This window comes from Melitaea cinxia, chromosome 2 (genome assembly GCF_905220565.1).
Source record: "Melitaea cinxia chromosome 2, ilMelCinx1.1, whole genome shotgun sequence".
NCBI lineage: Eukaryota > Metazoa > Arthropoda > Insecta > Lepidoptera > Nymphalidae > Melitaea > Melitaea cinxia.
This window is the reverse complement of record NC_059395.1, coordinates 13,453,926-13,475,786: the sequence shown is the minus strand read 5'-3', so window position 1 is coordinate 13,475,786 and position 21,861 is coordinate 13,453,926. Positions and strand designations below refer to the sequence as shown.

Sequence of the window (21,861 nt, the reverse complement as noted above, 5' to 3'; positions counted from 1 at the left end):
CCAACGGAATTAAGCCAATAAATTATTTACAACCTGTAACATTCATGCAAGGAAATCTCGTTACACAGCATCTTACATTATTGCTAACTTTTAAAAGGAGGTTTATTAATAAAAGAAAAAGTTTATACGTCTTTTTTATAAGAAGAATGTATAGCGATGTGTTGTAGGTACAGTTGAACGTCGGTGCTTAGCATCAGTGAAAGCTAAATATTGGAATCTTGCCAAGATTGTTGTAAGTACACTCGTTTTTGTTTTTTATTCGAAATTGAAATACCTTTTAGAGATTGACGAATATTACGTTTTTTAATGTACGCTCTGACTGACTTAAAAAAAAAAATTAAAATAAAAACAACATAAATAAACGCGCGTTGATATAGTCGATTTATTACGAAGTAAAAGTTAACATTCAATAATTTTACTCACCACGTAGATGAATAGGATATGATAAACCAGTCGAATGAAGCGGTAAAATGTATGTACAATAGGTGTCGTTGGCGCTAGGGCTGTGCAGTGAGGGTGCCATGCTAGGACAAACACGAACAGATTGCTACGGGATACGGAACAACATCTCCAGCTATACTTATATACTTACACACTATCAGCTTAAACAACTTCGACACATCTCTAGTCGCTATGTCCATTGCAACTATCTTTCTCCTCATTACAAGTCAATTTTGAAAAGAAAAGATTACCAATTAATTTAATTATGTATTATATTTTTATATATCAATATAAATAATATTTACAGCATCTTTAGTTCAATGTTTTATATATGCATTTAACGAGATTTGACTGCATGAATTTTATACAACTACGCGTCTAAAAATAAAAAAGGCTCCAAATTATAAAGTATGAAATGTGATCGTGTTACATCTATAAATAAATAACATTTACATAAATTTCTGTCTTAGACAACGTTACTAATTTAAATATATCTAAAGTGTGCCAATTAAATTTAAAAGTGTCGATTTTAAAGATAATCGCGTATTTAGTAAACATTTAAAAAGCACGAAGAAATATCGTTGTAGTTACTTAATTCTATTTTACTTTGTCGCTCATACAATGTATACTTAATTAAACCACAAGAATGGTGACAGCACAATAGGACTAGAAGAGATTTTCCTTATAAACAATTATTATTTTGTGTAGCCATTATCTAATAGTAAATCTAAGTCAGTCTAGTGAGAGTTATAGGTAGGGTGTGTGTATATAGCAACACTTGACAGTCACATAAGCAAAGTGCAGTCACGATTTGAGAGTCAGGATGAGATCAGAGACTGAGTGGGTAAAAGAGAGCATGAGAATCGGAAAATAACTCACAATTTTTATATGATTCCCGAGACGATCGATTAGTATTGTATATACTAAGCAATAAGTAATTTCAGTAAAATATTTTTGAGTGCAAATTATGCCATTGTCAGAATAATAATAAACTGAATTTGTCACTGAAAAAAATTTATAAGAAAGCACATGAAAATTTAATTAAGGACTCATCAATTGTCAGGTAATATTATTATTGAAGGTGCCAATACATGGATTCATTGCTTGATTGTGTTATTAACAAAAAGTTGCCATGGCAACCGAAAATACGTTAAATTTATGTGATAGTCTCGGGAGCTTTTTATAACTAATTTTAATAGAATTGTTATTAGTTTGTTTAATTTCTTTGCAACAAATTTAAATATTTTATGAAAACAACATTTCCTAACATAAACTTATGTAAGAATTATTATTAAGTTTTAGTCATTTTTTTACTTACACTACTATAATTGCAACATTATTTTTTTTTTCTTAATAAAATAACAAATTAAATAACGGATATTTTCTACAGGTTCTACTTTTTCAACCAATTATAATATTTAATATAAGAATTCATTAGCTCAATACTTTAACGTCTTATTCGAGCGAACTGGGTCCGAAATAACTGAGATTTTTAAGACTTCATCTTCTTAACTTAGAGACACTTACTTATTTAATAATAAATAATTATTTATTCATTTAATTTGTGTTATCGTCAAAATATCTGTATAATTATTTAATAAGTAGTTTCACTGGAAGTTAGAAGTGAAGTATATTAAATGTACTGGTTCTCGAATAAATATACCAACTTTGTTAACACTATTTTATTTCAATTATAAATAATTAAGAAATTAATTTATATTATTTAAAATGCGTAAACGTCGCGCACGTGATAGTAAAATGCATAAATAAAGTCGGGTTTAATTTTAATTAGCAAATGATTTATGTTATGGAATAAAATTTAAAGTGCTTTAAATGTGACTTAAAAGTCACGTTAGTTAAATGAGAACCATTTAATAATTTGGGAAATGAGTAATGAAATTAATTACGTAGGATTAGAAATAAGCGGACGATTCAAAAAACATTTATAATAACATTCCATGATATTTTTTTACTACTTAAAAGTTTAATCTTAAAAATTAATTTAACAGAGAAACATTAACGTCATTCGTTATTAAAAGTCGTCGTTGTTAAATTATTATCAAGTTTCAAGGTTGCTATTGATGTTTTACTTTTCAGATAACACGTATATATTTGAATTTATAGAGCAAATAACAATCGTGCGTTGCCACTCGTATTGTGAATAAGCAAAAGTAATATTATATAGTCATACTATTATATTTGCAGTAAACATAATCCGCAATAATTTATGCATTGCAAACACAAAAAAAAAACAGAAACAGTATTTATTGTTTTTCCTATAACATCAACAACGTTCGCTTATTTCCTCACTTGTAATATAGGCATAGGAGTTTAGAGGTAGCTTTCTGAGAAGTCTAAGTCAGATACGGAAGCGCGGGAAGATCTAGTGTAGTTTGTGGATGTGCCGTAGTCAGAGGTGGCGGTGGCGAGGTCAGCTATTACCGCCCCCGTACCTTGCGTCACTCCGTCAGCGGCCGCTGCTTCTCGGTCTGCCAGCTTCTGTTTCAGCACTCGAATTCTTTCCTCCTTCTACAAACAAGACTTTGAATGAGAAAATATTATACAGGCTATGGATGGTCGAACAAGTGAAGTAGGGGCTGAAATTTTGTATGAAATTTCATTATTTGTGATGTTGAAGATATGAAACTTTGTTATGAAGGCTACTAATCAAAAATAAGTAAAAAAGTCTTTATAGAAATCCGTCTGATTTTTTGATGTTAGAGATATGAAACTTTATTTTTATTTTGGGCTACTGATCCAAAATAAATAAATAATCGTTTTCAGCGTTTGTGGAAATTCAAAAGAGGGTGTAAATATATGGGTTGAAAATTCCTATACAGGTTGGAATTGAAGTCCATCATTTCTGGAATATCATAAAACTTTATATTTGGGCTTTTGGTCACAAATAAATAAGTATGTATTTCAGGATCTAAACGGTGATTGACGAATTGTATGAAAGTGCTATTTTTGCATGAATATTTATTTTGGATTGCTTCTGAAATTATAAATATCCACCTTTGTTCTTAAATTCGGATAGGTAAAAGTAAATAAGCGAATAAGTATTCCGGTCTCAAAAAAATATTTACGCCTCAATATGTCTTTGAGTTTTTCTGTTATATCGGAAAGTAGAATTTTAGAAGCATGAAATTTTATTTTAAGCCTTTGATTTCATGAAATATAATATAATATATATAAAAACACAGTGAAAAATTTTATTGGTATAAAAATAAACATTTGACTTGTAAACAATAAAATTGTCAAATAAATTAATAAATTTTCTTTTTTTATATACGATTAAGTCGACAAACAAGTGTAAAATATTATAACATATACGTTTGTATTAAATTTATTCGCAAACGCGTTACTGACCCTACCCTGGACCATGTCCAGGAGATTTGGCCACAGTGCTCACCACAGGAATACGACACTACCTGATAGAAGAATGATTTAGCTGTCATCTTGTGTAAAGTCGAAATACTTCCGCAGTCGGGCTGCACCAGATTTTGAGCAGGATATATCCTACTGTGCCCTAAACTCAATAATTTTCATAATATTAGCGTGGATGATATGATTAAATATTTAGTACATTTGAATAGAATATGTGGTTTCGTTAAGTTTATCGAAACTTTTACGCTTACGTCATTTGAACACAAAATCAAAAGAAAACGATATGCTCTAGTAGAAGTTATTGGAAAAATGATTAATAGATGAGGATATAATTGTGTTTGCACTATACATTTGCATTTGTGTTTGCACTGGTGATATAGTTGTGTCTAAAATGATTAATAGATGAGGATATAATTGTGTTTGCAGGCAAACGAAGAAAAACCGACTTCAGTTATATCGACAAGTAATACAACGTAGGTAGGCGAAAAAATAGTCAAGTAAATACGCATTATCAAAGATTACTCCAAAAATTGTAATCAGATCTCGATGATATTTACGTGTGACCACATGATAAACATCGGCTTTCGATTAAATTAAAAATCATCAAAATCGTTACACCCAGTAAAAAGCTATGCGGATTTTCGAGAGTTTCCCTCGATTTCTCTGGGATCCCATGATCAGATCCTGGTTTTCTTATCATAGTAATAAACTAGAGATATCTTCTTTCCAACAAAAAAAAAAAGAGTTATCAAAATCGGTTCATAAACGACGGAGTTATCCCCGAAAATACATAAAAAAATATATATATACCATCGAATTGAGTACCTCCTCCTTTTTTTGAAGTCGGTTAAAAATACATACATAAAAATAAAACAAAAATCAATACTAAGAATTCGAATCTCCTTCCCATTTATGTTGGGATAATTAATACGCTTTGAAAGTGGAATAAATATTAAGTTAAGATTTACATATATCCAAGACCTAAAGCTGTTTGGCTTATGCCCAGAAGAGTGTATATTTCACAGCAGTCACACCAACACCACTGGCGCTAAAACTTTGTTAAAACATATTGTCTAATATATAAAAACCGCCGACCATGTGCCAAAATAGTCGCACTGTAAATAATAGACGAAATTGTGTAAAACGCATATTTTAACTTTAATGATGATATGATTATACGTGATGCAGATATATATATAATACTATAAATTTAAAAACATTTGGATATTAGGTAAACCTGTAACTTTGTTTCTCGTACCTTCGCTTTTACTTAGCTTTCAGCTTAAAAAAATTATAAACTAAGTTTAAAAAGTTTAATATTTCCGAACGTAAACGTTCAAAGATGTCTGAACATTTCGAGTTTTTAGGTATTTGGAATTTATATTGATAGTTATAGAAAATCCGATATACGCAGACAGAAAAAAAAAATACATCACTTAACTTCGACAGTAACTATGGAATATCCTCCATTTTGACTAGTTACGATTTTATTATAAATGCCAGCAAATAAATAGGGTCTTTGTACTATAAACGTATTATTAGCTAGAATAGGTAGAAGTTAAATTATTATTCAGTACAAGATTACATAAATTATAAAAGTCAAATTTAGTAAAGCTGGTTCGAACTCAGACAATCTTATTAGATTAATAAGTCAAAAAACTCGCTCCAGAATTTGGACAGGATTTTCTTTAATATCTTATAAAATGTAAATTTCGTAAATTAACGATGCAAGAGTTTTTAGTAGAATTTATGATTCCTAACTAAAATAAATAGCAAGTCTTACTCAGACACCATTAGCAGCAAAACGATTCAATATTTTCCCATTTGTACCAACATTATCTAGATCTTTGTATCATAGGCTATAAATCCTTAGATTACGACGCGACGTAATGAAACAATAGCCGTAAACGTCACCGCATGTGAAACCATGACGTCGTATTCAATAATATATTTGCCATTTGGCATATGAAAGATGGTTCTTTTGGTATGCTTCCTCAGAGAATGCCTTTAGTTTATTGGAGAAAGGCTTTCTTGCCAGCTGTCAGTCAGACAGTGTTAGTTCGCCATAGGCAATGTAATCTGAAGAACATTAAAATATTGATCGTAATAGCCTGTAAAGTGCTCATTGCGCTCTCCACTCTATATTACTTCAATAAAGCATGTACTGCACGATCATATATTACATTCGAGTCATGTGATCTATATGTTTTTATTGATCTTCAAGTATTTTAATACTATTTAAAAATATATGATTGTCAACGACTCTATTTTAAAATTAGTCATCACTAGCCTGGTTTAAAGCGCAAGATGTTTTGTTTGACCTATAAATATCAAAACGTAACAGCTAAAAATAAATTTCACGTGATTTATGTTTTGCTATATACAATATTAAAAAAAAAACAAGTTTGTATTAATTCAAATGTCAGTCACAGTCACTGAATCGTAAAATTTTTGGGCGTAGCTTTTTACGACTCACGCGAGTATTGCATCGCAAATAAAAAAAAACTAATTACCAAAGATATATACAATTTATTTAACTAAATTGTGTCAATTATGTACTTGAATGAGGTTTAATAACAATTTTTTAATATTTTCGTTGTTTGCAATTTTTTATTAATTTGTCTTTTCAGTTCCGAATGTCTATAAGATTAGCAAAAAGGGTTTTTGTTTAACACTATATTTGCATTCAAAAATGTTTAATTATTAATATCTAAGATTTTTATTTTTGTGTTACCCACATTAGGAATTCTAAACATTTTTGAATATCATATCAAAAATTGACCGCTCCAGCGGGGTTCGAACCCGCGTCTCCGACGTACCGTGTCGGCGCTCTAGCCAATTAAGCTATGGAACGATGCACCCGCTCGAGCGAAATTTTCGATATGATAACTTTTTATTTCGGTTTAAGCGAACCGTGGCGCCGTCTATAGTGAGCTCTTTACAGAAACCCGTAACTATTCAAAGTTTCATATTACAATGAAAATCTTTGACAGGAGACGACACCGTGCTATTTTTAATATCTAAGATTTTTATTTTTGTGTTACCCACATTAGGAATTCTAAACATTTTTGAATATCATATCAAAAATTGACCGCTCCAGCGGGGTTCGAACCCGCGTCTCCGACGTACCGTGTCGGCGCTCTAGCCAATTAAGCTATGGAACGATGCACCCGCTCGAGCGAAATTTTCGATATGATGATGATGATTTTTGATATGATATTCAAAAATGTTTAGAATTCCTAATGTGGGTAACACAAAAATAAAAATCTTAGATATTAAAAATAGCACGGTGTCGTCTCCTGTCAAAGATTTTCATTGTAATATGAAACTTTGAATAGTTACGGGTTTCTGTAAAGAGCTCACTATAGACGGCGCCACGGTTCGCTTAAACCGAAATAAAAAGTTATCATATCGAAAATTTCGCTCGAGCGGGTGCATCGTTCCATAGCTTAATTGGCTAGAGCGCCGACACGGTACGTCGGAGACGCGGGTTCGAACCCCGCTGGAGCGGTCAATTTTTGATATGATATTCAAAAATGTTTAATTATTTTTACAAAATAACGATATGACGCTATATTTATAAACATATAACAAAAGTATAACGGGTTCAATCTGTATTTTAATCTCATTTTGAAAAAAAATCAGAGCTTTATAATTGATACCAAAAATGCAAATTTTACTGAGGTAGGGCACAACAAGAAATTTCCTGATCAAATTATGGAGTAGCCCAACTGGGGAAGTACCTCGACAGTACAGAAGATCACAGCTAAATAATACTGCTTTCAAGCAGTGTTGTGTTTTTGTTGGTGAGTAACGTGACCAGAGCTCGTGGGGGGGAATTGGGGATAGGGTCGGCAACGCGTTTGTGATGCTTCTGGTGTTGCAGACAGCCTATAAGCTACGGTAATCGCTTATCATCAGGTGAGCCCTACGCTTGTTTGCCGACCTAGTTTTATATATAAAAAAACATTTACTTTTTCATTCATATAATTATCATAACCCTCAGTATACATTAAGACACGGGTGCTAGTGCAAATACGCTAAGGATACTTCAAAAAATACCTGAGCAATAAGTTTCTGCAATTCCTCATTTTCTTTCACGAGCTCTCGGTACCGTTCCTCATCAGCGGGTGCGGAGCCCGAACCCGACCCCCGGCCACTCTCCGCGCGTTCCGTCGGGTGACGTATCACCTCTATCACCTGTACAAATGTCACATGAGTACAATGTTTTATATTTTTATCTTTCATAGCTCATATCTTCGTTCAAATTAACTTTAAAGTTACTATTATTATTAAACATATTATAATGATGTTAGTAGCTAAGTAAAAAAAATGCAGAGTATAATTTATTAAAAAATAAAAATAACTTATTTGTCTTTTTTTTTTATTTCTTTATCTGTTTATTTTCCTTAAGAATCGGTTATCTTAATAAGTATTGGTATAAAAAAAATAGGAGTAAAATCTACTGAACGAATGACCTCGTTACGTTTCTCGTAACGCCATCTGCATTATCACCATCTGTATTAATTTTTTTCTTAGACTAGTAAGTCTTTTTTGAGCCTCTTTAGACAGTCGATCTGTCGATACACACTTTTTTTCTGATGAAGAAGTTGGAGTTTCATACACTAAATTGTTTCACTAAGAATATGTTTATCAGGAAGATGACATGGGTTGACATTAAACAAAAAAAGGTTGAAATGTTTTAGAACTTTAAAAGAAACATATATTTTCATGAAGCTTTCGTCTCTTTTCTGATGAGCACGAGATTTAAACACATTTATTAATTAAAAATTAAGAGGTGGTGTATAAAATTTAAGCTCACAAGCCTTTTGGTTAAGCCACATGTATTATGTAAACTAGAAAATCTGAGCTTTGGGAAGCAATTTTGATGTATTGTTCTTTAATATATTTATTAATATTTCTCAGCACGTGTATTTTAATGAAATATGAAATTTATTACAGGTGGTCGCTGCTTGAGAGAAATTATCCCACGTTGTAGTAGATGATATACGCAATTAATATAATATATAATGAAAAGTTGACAACGCTTTAGCGTAAAGGTCACAGCACCGGTTTGTGGCCGTTGCGCTGGCGCTTGCGGGTTCGATCCCCGCACATGACAAACATTTGTATTGGCCATACAGATGTCTGCAGTGGTCTGAGTGTTTGTGCAGTCCTTGTGGGTCTCCCCACCGTGCCTCGGAGAGCACGTTAAGCCGTCGATCCCGGTTGTTATACACCTGAAAGCGATCGTTACTCATAGTAGGGAATATATCCGCCAACTTGTATTGGAGCAGCGTGGTGGATTAAATTAAGCTCTGATGCTTCTCCTACAAAAAGAGGCCTCTGTCCAGCAGTGGAATATTATAGGTTGAAGCGAAATGTTTCAGTAAATTAAATTGTAGGGTGTGTAACATTCAATTTACGAGAACGAAAATATTTTCATAAATGACAATCACTGATTTGTTCTGGTTTTTGATATTTATGTTACTGTAAACATCTATTCATCAAGGATTTAAAGAGTAGAGAGCGTAAATGTAAGTTTTTTTTTAAATAAAAACAAAAACCTGAACTTTTACGAATTTAAAGAGTCACTACGGAGTTCTTGCCAATTCTTAAAAAGTTAGTTAATTTTAGTTTAACAAACATAACGTAGAATTTACATACACGTAAATATATACATGAGTAGTGAAACTTTAAATGATAACATAGTAGGTTGAAAGTAGATTTTAACAATTAATTTACATACTTATCGCTCCCTTAAAGCCAGCCTATGATTTAAAATGCTGAATTTGTTTTAAAGGACGATTTGTTAAATTTACAAAAATTATATACGAATTCTGAGATATACATAAATTATAAGCGGAATCTTACTAGGTTAAGGTTTAAATGTTCTATTAGTGCGAAACGAGGCTTTTTTCTAGTAACGGGTAAATACTGCTGCTCCTTTTATAGGTAGTTAAATTACTAGAAAAGAACGTCAAAATTCTTGAACTATTAGCAATTTATTTCTAAGGTTATAATTGACACGTAAAAGCCGGTATAAATGCAGGAAATGATGATTGAGATCGTTGCAGCAAATTTGGCGGTAAGTGCCAATTAAATTGTTCGAACAATCGTTCAAACATCCTCCGATTTATTACAGCCATCGATGAGATCGTAACTTTAATGATTTTTAGATACCCCTAATATGACAAAATGGGTTTTAAATTTGATTTTGATGAAGACCCCATTTATCCCTTTTCGACCTTTCTAAATTTGTGTGCTAAAAATATACTATTTTTTTATCGACAGGTCACGGCTAGAACAAAAGAACCCTAGTTCCTTTTATGTCATTAACAAAACCGACATTGTAAAATAACAATAGAAAGAGCGTTGAATTAATGTGACGATTACAAGGATCAGATAGGGCTTAACTATTGTTTTCCGGAAATGTTCCTATGTCGCATAAAAGTGTGTGTGAAATGTTACCTTCATTGTATAAAGAAATATAGTGATGAAAGATAAATAGGAAGTACAAGATACTAAGGCGTTTTTCTAATAATTATGTTTGCAGGCATACGAAAAAAAACCGACTTCCATTCTATCGGCAAGTAATACAACGTAGGTAGATGAAAAAATAGTCAAGTAAATACGCATTATCAAAGATTAATCAACAAGTTGTAATCAGATCTCGATGAAATAAGACCACATGATAAACATCGGCTTTCGATTAAATTAAAAATCATTAAAATCGGTACACCCAGTAAAAATTATGAAGATTTTCGAAAGTTTCCCTCGATTTCTCTGGGATCCCTTAATCAGATCCTAGTTTCCTTATCATGGCACCAAACTAGGGACATCTCCTTTCGAACAAAAAAAGAATGATCAAAATCAGTTCATAAACGACCGAGTTATCCCCGAACATACAATAAAATATATATATATATACGGTCGAATTGAGTAACCTCCTACTTTTTTTGAAGTCGGTTGAATATTGCAATTCCTCAACTCTTTGTGACAGAAATCAAGTGAATATATTTAATTTAATAAAAATTGTAATAATTATATCTCAAAATAAGCTTTTCAGAAATATGTGTGTGAGAGTGATACGTTGAGGTATTAAACTAAAATGACTTGTTTTTGAACTCGTATCTTAAAGGGCTACACTATCTCAGCTCGAATTCAGATTTCACCCGTACTAAATACACATGAGAATTGAGAGCGCATGGTTGTTCATCGCGCGAATTATATGTATTTTCTCCCCACAAACATAGTTATTTTTTTAAAAACGCAACATGTAAAATGTTCTTCATACTTATTTCAATTACCATGCTTAATCTCAAGTCCATAACTTCTATATTTACTGAGATATTTATATAGTTTTAATACAAAAATAGAGGTAACTTTGCGATTTTTTTTTGTATCGAGAAAATTTTATGGAATCGTGTTTTCGAAACATATGAAAGATAGTTTATGGCCTGAACTTTACCATACATAAATTTCAAACTTAAATATTCAGTAGTTTGGAAGATATGGACATCCCGCTGAGTGAAAAATAAGCAATTTGAGGTAGCATACACTCTTAAGTCACAAGATAATATACGAGTACTTCCACCTACCATATCCTCAGTAGATCTTTACCACATGGTAAGGATCGGATCAACGATTACTTCACTAACCACAATCTCGTTTATCCGTGAAATGATGATGTAATTCGAATCGTTGATTACAAAAATGTAAGTAAAAAAATTAGGAATGTTAAAGGTAAATATTTTTAAGTACGAGTATACTTGTTGTACTTAAAAATATTTGTCTCGGCAAGTATACTTGTTGTACTTAAAAATATTTGTCTCGGCAATGTGCAACTTGTAGTCGATATTACAGTTTACATTGCGCTTTCTGATTAGATGATCACCAGTAACTATTTTCGTGAGAACATATATTTTGATAAAATACACCTAGAATTTTGAATACATATATTGTAAATTCCTGACAAAGCATACATAATACCACGCTTTTACGAAAATGGTACTTGGGTTTAAGAATGAAAAGAACGAAGCTTAAACTTATTATTATTATTATAAAAGTAAACGTGCTGTGTGGCTACGGCACTAAAGAATTTAGCCACCCCCTCTCTTCCCGTGGGTGTCGTAAGAGGCGACTAAGGGATAACAAGGTTCTACAACCACCTTGGAACCTAAGAAGCCGACCGATGGCGGGATAACCATCCAACTGCTGGCTTTGAAATACACAGGCCAAAGACGGGCAGCAGCGTCTTCGGTGCGACAAAGCCAGTAAGTACTGCGGTCACCAACCCGCCTGCCCAGCGTGGTGACTATGGGCAAAACACATGAGTTCACGTTGTTTTTGGCGTAAACTTTTGGAGGCCTATGTCCAGCAGTGGACTGTATAGGCTGTAATGATGATGATGAAACGTATGCAAAATGTAGTTTAAAGACGAACAATCTAGAATTTAAGTATTTTCTTTCTAAAATTACAGCAGTTCTAAAATTTACAACTTAGGTCATATAATATCCACTCCTAAGTTAGCAATTGGTGATACTAACAAACAATCCACTTCAATTGACATGTATATATATATTATTCTATGTATGTATTCTTATATATATGGTTTAGGGCTAGGCTCCTCAAATAAGTTATTTGTAATATTAAACTTGATTGTCAAATGTATAAGGATGTACTTCTCTTTTGAAAGACTATTACTGTATTTTATATTTTGATGCTTTACTTGATTGCATAAGAAACGGGACCGTGAATAAGAGTTCGTTAAGATTTTGAAGTCTTTTTATTCAGATAAATAAAACAGAAGTGTTTCTTTGTGACGCCATAATAACATTTTCTGCCAAATTGAACATTTGTTTAGACAGTTTTTATATAAATCCTATAACTGCTTACTCAGGCTAATAATAAACATATCTGGTCCCATATTGATGATAAAAAACCAGCAGGTATTTAATGGTACAAAGAAATAACTATGATAATTTTTATTACAGAAAAAAGAAATTAAATAATAAATATGTACTAGCTATTGGATAACGAAGTTCTAATAACTTTAGTATACCTAAGAACCATGGTTTCTTCTCGCATGGTTTTTTATTATGCATTTCATTTTTTTTTAAGTCACTTTACCAAGATATAGTATATAATTGTGTAAGATAAGTATGAAATTATGTTCATATGGGTATTTATTTGTTAACCTAAATTTTATTATTTTGGTTCTTTAATATATCAAAAATATTCAGCGGTTATAGCGAGAAAATCTACACTTTCAAAATATTAATTACACAGTGGGATTTTTGTATCATAGAGTAACAAATAGAATTGCTCAAAAATTTACTTATTTTATTTAAAACCATAGGACTATTGGGATAACAATAATAATTAGCTTGCTTACCTTGGGTATAAATATAAGCGCCATGCTTAGAAAACAGCAGAATACGATGGCAAGCGAAACAAACGCGAAGGCTGCATCTTGCTGGCTCGCTATCACCAGTGTCACAGGCGCTGTTATGAGGCACAGTACCACAACGTTGTAGATACTCATGCCGACATATCGAGAATCGTTAATTTGCCGCACTTTAACTGAGCGAGTTTCATATGCAAGGAATAGTCCAAAAACTAACACCAGTCCTTTGTAGCCATACATAACTCCTGAAACAAAAATTTCGATTATTACATTAGATTTACATAAATTATTAATAACATATTTACAGCTATTACTGGATAATGCTATTATTGGAAATAAGGGAAGCGCTTACTATTAAACCTCTATATTTTTATAATATGCTATAAAATACACATTTTTTTATACAGAATACATATCAAATAATAAATTAAATATCATTTGAAGACTTAAGACTATTATTATAGTAATAATTGTGTTTGCTCGCAAACGGAAAAAACCGACTTCAATTTCTTCGACAAGTAATACACAGACAACGTAAGTAGACGAAAAAATTAACAAACGCACTAGTCGACACTACGATTTGCGAGGGTTTCCCTTGATTTCTCTGGGATTCTATCATCAGATCCTGGTTTTCTTATCATGGTAGTAGTACCCAAGTGTAGACTTGGAGTCCTTTCCAACAAAAAAGAATTATCAAAATTGGTTCATAAACGACGAAGTTATCCCCGAATATACATTATATATATATATATATATATATATATATATATATATATATATATATATATATATATATATATATATATATATATATATATATATATATATATATAAATTTTAAAGTCGGTTAAAAACGTCAAAGTTTTGGATGGATGTAAGAGTGATAGCAACATAGCGGGAGAACCACTTGACGAAATAAGCTGTTTTAAATTGTTATGTTACGAAGCTATTAATTAAGTAGTCTATTAAATATGAAGGCTGAAAAATTCTTCAATTTTTTACAATTAATATTTTTACATTTTTATCACAATAATATAGAATCAGAGCCATATGTTATTATGTTCAAGAACCAAATCAACTAATCGAACTTATTATCGAGTATGGTCTACTCGTATCATTAGTTCCTAAATAAGCTACTATAGAGCGCTGCTAAGTATAAGTTGCAAACAATAGTTCAAAAGGAGTGCGCAGAGGCGTGCGTTTGAGATTCCCCAAATATTTTTGAATAGCGTTAACGTTTCAAAGTTTTTTTTTTAAATGTTTTTAGGCGTTGTAGTAATACTACGTTTATTCTGTTAATATTCTAACTAAACATTATTGTCTTAGTTCGAAAATATTCTAAAATGTTATTTGCCAAAGAAGTAAATATTATGCTACTTTAATATAATGAAAACATTTTCATAATAATTCTTAACACGTTTTAGAACCCTTTTTCCCCCTTTCGGACGCAGATATCGGAAGGGGGGAATATTCAGCCAACCCCTTGTCAAGTATTATTAGAGATCTTTATCAAAATTACTAGGAAAACACGATGATAAAAGAAAAAATATTTCTGTTATTGTCGAAAAATTTATTCGAATAAATATTTCTCTAAGATTTTACTAAGAATTTTGTGATTGTTATGACATTTCAAATTTATTTTATTAATCTTTTATAAATATAAAATAAAACATATACCAGGAAAAGATGTACAAAGTCCTTAGCAAATGTCCTTAACCCTAAGCGTAAACCGTTCTTTAAGGTATTGAGGCGCTACGGGTGCCGTGTAGATACGGCATCAAAGAATATAGCCACCCCCTCTCTTCCCGTGGGTGTCGTAAGAGGCGACTAAGGGATAACACAGTTCCACTACCACCTAGGAACTTAAAAAGCCGACCGATGGCGGGATAACCATCCAACTACTGGATTTGAAATACACCGGCCGAAGACGGGCAGCAGCGTCTTAGGTGCGACAAAACCAGCCCTGCGGTCACCAACCCACCTGCCTAGCGTGGTGATTATGGGCAACACACATGAGTTCGCGCCATTTTTGGCGCGAAATTGTGGAGGCGTATGTCCAGCATGAAATGATGATGATGATGATAGTTACCTCATTTTTTAAATAAATGGCCTAAAAGCAATAAGCAAATTAAATGATACGGCAGAGATTGCAAGCTTTGTTTCTAAGTAACAGAAGAGGCATTCGTCCCGTTGGTTTATTATATATTGATAAATACAAGTTTTAAAATTTCTTCAAAAACAGGTTATCTTATTATGCTGAACTCAAATTTAAATAACAAATTAAAGATTAAAAACACAGCGGCGTGGATACGAATGTTACAAAAAATTTACTAAACTTTCATGTTAATAATATGATTTGGCACAGAAAATTATTATCATCGTTTAATAGCTAATGGAGATGTAACTTTTACCATAATGGAGTAAGATATGTCGATGTTACCCTACAAACCAATGCGGTATGTCGGTGTTTGTTGAAACTGTAATCAAGTACAGTTGTCAATCGAGAGCACTCGATAAAACGCTTGGCATGTTTGACATCCAGTAATACTGGATAATGGCGAAAAGGCAATAGCAATCAAACCACCAAAGGCGCAGTTAATTCAAATTAAGTTATAATTCGTTGTAGTGCGTTTTAAGATACAATTTTAATGTCGGAAATTAGAATAAATATATTGGAAAGATACGGTAAGAAAGTCGAGAGTTACAGTTACTGTAAAAAAAATCTTTAAGCTGTAGATATTATATATATATATATATATATATATATATATATATATATATATATATATATATATATATATATATATATAACACACAAAACAGCATTTTTATTTTAACTTGAATTCATATGAAAGTAGATTCATTTAAAAGGAAATTCTCTTTCTGTTGGATACTTTTTCCATTGTTATTAGGTTCATTTAAATTAAAACTGTTATATGGAATGTAAAAATGTTCCTGCAAAATATAAATGTAAAACAGCGTAATGATGAGGCAGATGTGATTAATAATTTAAGTTGAAATTTTGTACCAAAGTTAGCGACGCAAATGAGACGCGGTGGATTTTGACGGGGATTTATAAGTGTTCCCTATTGTTTACGAGTTAGCGAATTATGTTTATCTCATAATGATAACGGAATGAAGTTATGTTAGCATATTGATTTCAAAGTTTAATTGGTTTTATTTAATTTTACCGCTGTCATTATCGTAATTATTTAATAGTTCAACGGATTTTATAATGCAAGCTTTGATCCTTTTCTTAAATGGGAAAACAGGTCTAGGCAGTGGGATATTACAGGCTTAAGCGTAGCGTAGCATAGCTGAGAAGACTTTTAATTTTAAACAATAAAAAAAAGTTGAAGCGAACGACAAATTGAACACTTAATGAAAACATGCGATCTCCTTAAATTGTTGTGTTCGGTGTTTATAAAGGTCTATGTTACACCCTCATATATTTACAAAGTAAAAATTTACGGTGGCCTTGCACCTTAGAAGTTATTTCAAATGCCGCTTCGTGTCATTACCACAAGGTTGTTATACATATTTACCAAGCCTTTTATTAATTAGCCAGTTGGTTGTCCATGTGCTGAATATATAATTATACTAGCTGACCCCGCAAACGTTGTTTTGCCATATATGTTATTAACCCCCTTAATCCCCCCCCCCCCTCTTATAACTTAGAAGAATGAAAAATAGATGTTGGCCGATTCTCAGACCTACCCGATATGCACACAAAATTTCATAATATTTTATCAAACCTCTTAACCCCCCCTGTCCCCCTTATAACTTAGGGGTATGAAAAATAGATGTTGTTCGATTCTCAGACCTACCCGATATGCGCACAAAATTTCATGAGAATCGGTCAAAAAGTTTTTTTTTTTTTTTTTTTTTTTTTTTTAGTTATGTGATATATCCACAGGCTTATTATGCCCGTGCTTTTGTTATTCCATATATTGTTATTATTTTTTTTTTTTTTAACATGCATCGGTACTTCACCGCAACCTAGAATCTAGAAGCCTTAATAACTAGTCTTAAAATTTCAAATTTCTAAAAGTCGACGCGAGTCCACTGACCAAGACTATTCTACATATTGCTTATTTTATATTCTTATATACTAATTATTTTTATTATATTTACACTTATTTGCTAACTAAAATATATGTACACTTATTTTCTAACTACAATATATGTACACTTATTTGCTACTTACAATGTACACTTAACCTATGTTATTGTTAGTAGTTAAGTACTTTTTTTTTTGTGGTTAGGAATCGTTTTGTCCATTTAAATTTAATTTTTTTTTTTAATTTTTTTTTATTAATATATTATATGACTAATCCTATCTTATTAAGTAAATATATAAAGCCTTATCATTACAATTGCATTATCCTATTCCTATACTATTACATTCAATTTTATTATTTATATTACTTACTTTACACTTTTATCTACGCATAATTTATACTTACAATACAATAATGTCTTCACACCTCTACATTTTTCAACATTTTGAGCACATTCTCAATGACGGCAGCATCTCTATGGTGAGGTCAAAAAGTTTCGGAGGAGTTTAACTACAAACATCGCGACACGAGAATTTTGTATATTAGATAATTATTGCTTGATAAAATAAGTAATTATAAATGTTTAAGACGTTCTTAGTTTAAAACGTTCATAAGTAAGTACTAAAGTTCACTTTTTCAATTTGATTTGTGCGACAGAGAAAGGTTTATGTAAATTATATTATATGTATTTAAGTTTCATGATATTTAGCAACGAATTTTAAACTATATTATAATTTAAATATTAATGGTATCCACTTTAATTTACGTGTCCAAAGAGATGGTATGGCAACTTAAGTTCTTTTCTTTCGCGCAGGCCCCAGAGGATTGCTCTGAGTTGACGATATCGTTGGATTATTACACAAAGGAGTTGTTTAAACTGTTTTTACTGTAATATATATATAATTAAGAGAATTATTTGGAAAGCCAGCACAATTTTTATCTGCCCAACTATTCTACTACACCATTCGTAGCATAAAGGTCAACCGTCAATACCTAATTCTTGTAGTAGTGCAGTAATGCTTTATAAAATACTAGCTATGCACGGCGGTTTCACACGGGTTGGTTTGAAAAAAAAATGGCAAATAGCCTTCCTCGATAAATGGACTATCTAACGCTGAAAGAATTTTTCTTATCGTTCCTGAGATTAGCGCATTCAAACAAAGAAACTCTTCAGCTTTATAATATTAGTATAGATAAAAAGTTATATATAAAAAGTTTGTATATGTGTGAAAACGTCACACTACTTGTACCAATAAGTGTATAAGTCAGTGTATTACTCATTTCATGTTTTTATTTTCATTAAAAATATATTTTTAATACATGTCAAGAATTTACATTTTTTAATTTTTGCTTTACAATTTATTAATTCGATTATATATTTTGCTACGTGAACATTGTTTATGATTCTATTATTCTTTAATAAAAAGTCGGTGGAGATGTCGAAGATTCTATTATTACTTCATCCGTTAAGTAGCTCATTCGCTGAAGTAGGACGCGAGTCCTATGTCGGTGGTATAAATCATAAATATGGATGAAAGTTCAGACCACAAAAAACATTCTACAGTCTGTATAGCCTGATCTGATGTGGAAAGTGTGCCGAAGTAATTAATACGCTATCGAGATAGTAAAATACCCAAACTATTAGTCAAAGTTTATGTTTGTTTCACGACGGTTATTAAATTCGGAGTGTCGGCATATCGGCTACCGGGAGCAAGCGTGAATGATTTTAAAAGGATTATTTCGACACTGACGTATCGTCAACGATAGGATATCGTTGATTTGGAATCGGTGTCAAGTGCGTCCTTACATGAGTATCGATAAAAATAAATCAGAATAATTATGTGTTAGTGCACGTGTATAGTTGTTATTGTTAGTAATATATTAAAGTATTAATGATTAATATTGTTAGTTAATTGTTCAACTTAGTGACAAAAAAAGTAGAATTAAATTAGTAAAAATAAAACTAGTTAGTAATATATTTTATTTACGGACAACTTTAATAGTTATAAGGACTTCAATTTTAGGAAATCAATAGAAGCTTATAACAATTCCTTTTAATAAATCAAGTTAATCCAGTAATAGCCGTAATTAAAATCTTTTTGTCTAACTTTTAAAAGGAGTTTTTAATTTTAACATTTGTTTCGAGAACGTTCAAGTCTTGTAGTTTGTTTTTAAAGTCCATTACAGTGCCGTGATCACTTACACCAGCGACTGACCTTTAAAAAAACTCGGACTTAAGTACCCATTTATTCAATTTTTTCCCTAATTATGGTACCACCCTTGGGATATCTCCTTTCCAAAAAAAAAGAATTATCAAAATCGGTTCATAAACGACAAAGTTATCATCGAACATATATATGTATAAATATATATATATATATATATATATATACGGTCGAATTGAGTAATCTCCTCTTTTTTTGAAGTCGGTTAAAAAGGACCCTACATCCTTTTAAAGGTAAATCTTTTCTAAGTTAACTCTGATGAGACCTCTTTAACGACCTTTTTAGCCGAGATAAGCAGTTAAATATTTTTCAATAGAATTCATATACTTAATATACAAAAAAATAAAATTGGAGTGTCTGTTTATAATATTAAAAAAACATTTTTTAAAAGGTTTGTATGCCTGACTGTTTGTTAATCTCTGTCAACCGACAATCTCGCAAACGGCTGGATCGATTTTGATGGTACTTTCACTGGTAGATAACTGATATAATAAGGAGTAACTTAAGCTATTTTTATTTTAGATTTTTTTTATTTTATATGCGAACTGAACAATAACTTTTTTGTTAATTTCCATGCGGACGAAGTCGCGGGCACAGTTAGTATAAATATATATAATTTACGTAAATATATGATCGTCTGTTAAGACGTCCATTATCTCTATTACGAATGGTTAATTTTGAAATGTACTCAATATCATCAATATGTATTGCAATCACAAAAATTGTGAAGCGGTTGGAATAAAAGCCGTTACGAGTGCACAACAATTTTCCTTTGATTGAAAAAGTTATCGAGTCACGTATTGTCATGACCTCGATGTTATTGTTTAGGGGAAGTAGATTTTTTTAGCTATCGTCTTGTAAACAACACAAACTTTGTCAAATGTTTTTTTTTTTAAGTTTATATCTTCTGACTCTTCGAAACGTATGTTGTTTTCTGTACTTGAGAAATTTGTAGCTCGAGGATATATTGTCAAGCAAATCGTGAAGTGGCCTAGTCAATATAATTACCATAAACATATTCCAATACTAGCATCCCGCCCCGGCTTTGCACGGGTATTTAACAAAAATTTCAAAATATTTTTTTCCTAAATTTTAAAAAAATATATTGTTAATATAGCTTATGTCACCCGCGGATAGTATAGCTTCCCAACAGTGAAAGAAATTTTCTAATCGGTTCAGTAGTTTCGGAGCCTACTCAATGCAAACAAACAAACAATCAAATCTTTCCTTCTTATAATATTAGTATAAATTAACTCACCTAGCCAAACAGTGTTATGCTCGCTTTCGCAATGTTCCAGTTCGGGTCGGATGTGGACGTCGTCATCGTGGTGCCTCGGCGCTTCCAGAGGAAATATTTCTACTCGTCTCTGTAGAGGGTCACGCAGCTGCCAGGCAGTCAGTAGTGCGACGTCAACAACGAGTAAACCACCTACCATGGTGTACAGCTTCCATCCGTGCATGCGTTTCTAGACAAACAATTTATTATACATACTTTATTTTATTATTCTCACAGTACGTATTAATGAAATGTATCGATGAAAATTAATAATACCCAGGTCTCTCAGTGCTCAATATTTATTATGTTTAAAAACTTTAAAAATCAAAATCAATTAGATCAAGTTATTCACTTGTTACTTAATTGATGATCCAAATAGGTAAATCTTTTAAGCTATATAAGTAAATTTTTAGCGTGGTGTTTAATAATCTAAAAATTATAAATTTTCTGTGTGTGTTTGTAATGGAATTTTACCATGGTTTCTGGACTGGTTTCGATAAAATATTTTTAAATTTATTTAAATGTGCAGGGCGGATTTAGTGCATAAATGTGTTATATTCCATACTTTTTTCTGACTCGAGAAAAAGATCTACAATAATTAAAATTAAAATAGCATTGCGTTGATCATTATAAAAAGCATTTCTTTGTTAATGGATGGACTTCAATTAGTCGATTTCAAAAGCTTTATTACTGATGGAACGAAATACTACCCATAAGCATCATGTAATCTCAAAGTAAGTCTTACTTATTAGGATTGAGAATTTTTGATATTGAATGATGTATACTGAATGATATGATGATGAAAGGGTTTGTCATCATATACACTTTACAATGATCGCTACGCTTGATAGGAAAATAATCTACCTATCTCAGTACAATGGTGTAGCGGATTAAGCTTAATATTTCTAGTATATGGAAGAATAGGCCTTTAAAAAGTAGAGGACATAAAGGTGTATCAGCTTATGTCAGCTCAGTAACAAAGTTGAAAGCGCTTTTAGAGTTATGGATATACACGGGTTTTTGTACATAATCCCTATAGCCACACAATATAAATGTTTATTC

General features: G+C 31.6%; 1 protein-coding gene across 1 annotated transcript in view; it reads right to left on the bottom strand.

The window, feature by feature from the left end:
* Window positions 1-2,395: 2,395 nt before the first annotated feature.
* The window catches only part of LOC123660691 (gamma-aminobutyric acid type B receptor subunit 1), an 80,145-nt gene continuing 60,679 nt past the window's right edge, over window positions 2,396-21,861 (bottom strand). Inside the window, exons 11-14 of the mRNA XM_045595744.1 lie at window positions 20,782-20,989; window positions 13,226-13,482; window positions 7,891-8,028; window positions 2,396-2,970 (exon numbers count right to left, since the gene is read on the bottom strand). Of these exons, the coding sequence (XP_045451700.1) occupies window positions 2,773-2,970; window positions 7,891-8,028; window positions 13,226-13,482; window positions 20,782-20,989 (801 nt within the window). The 3' untranslated portion in view covers window positions 2,396-2,772. The remainder of the gene's footprint in view (window positions 2,971-7,890; window positions 8,029-13,225; window positions 13,483-20,781; window positions 20,990-21,861) is intronic.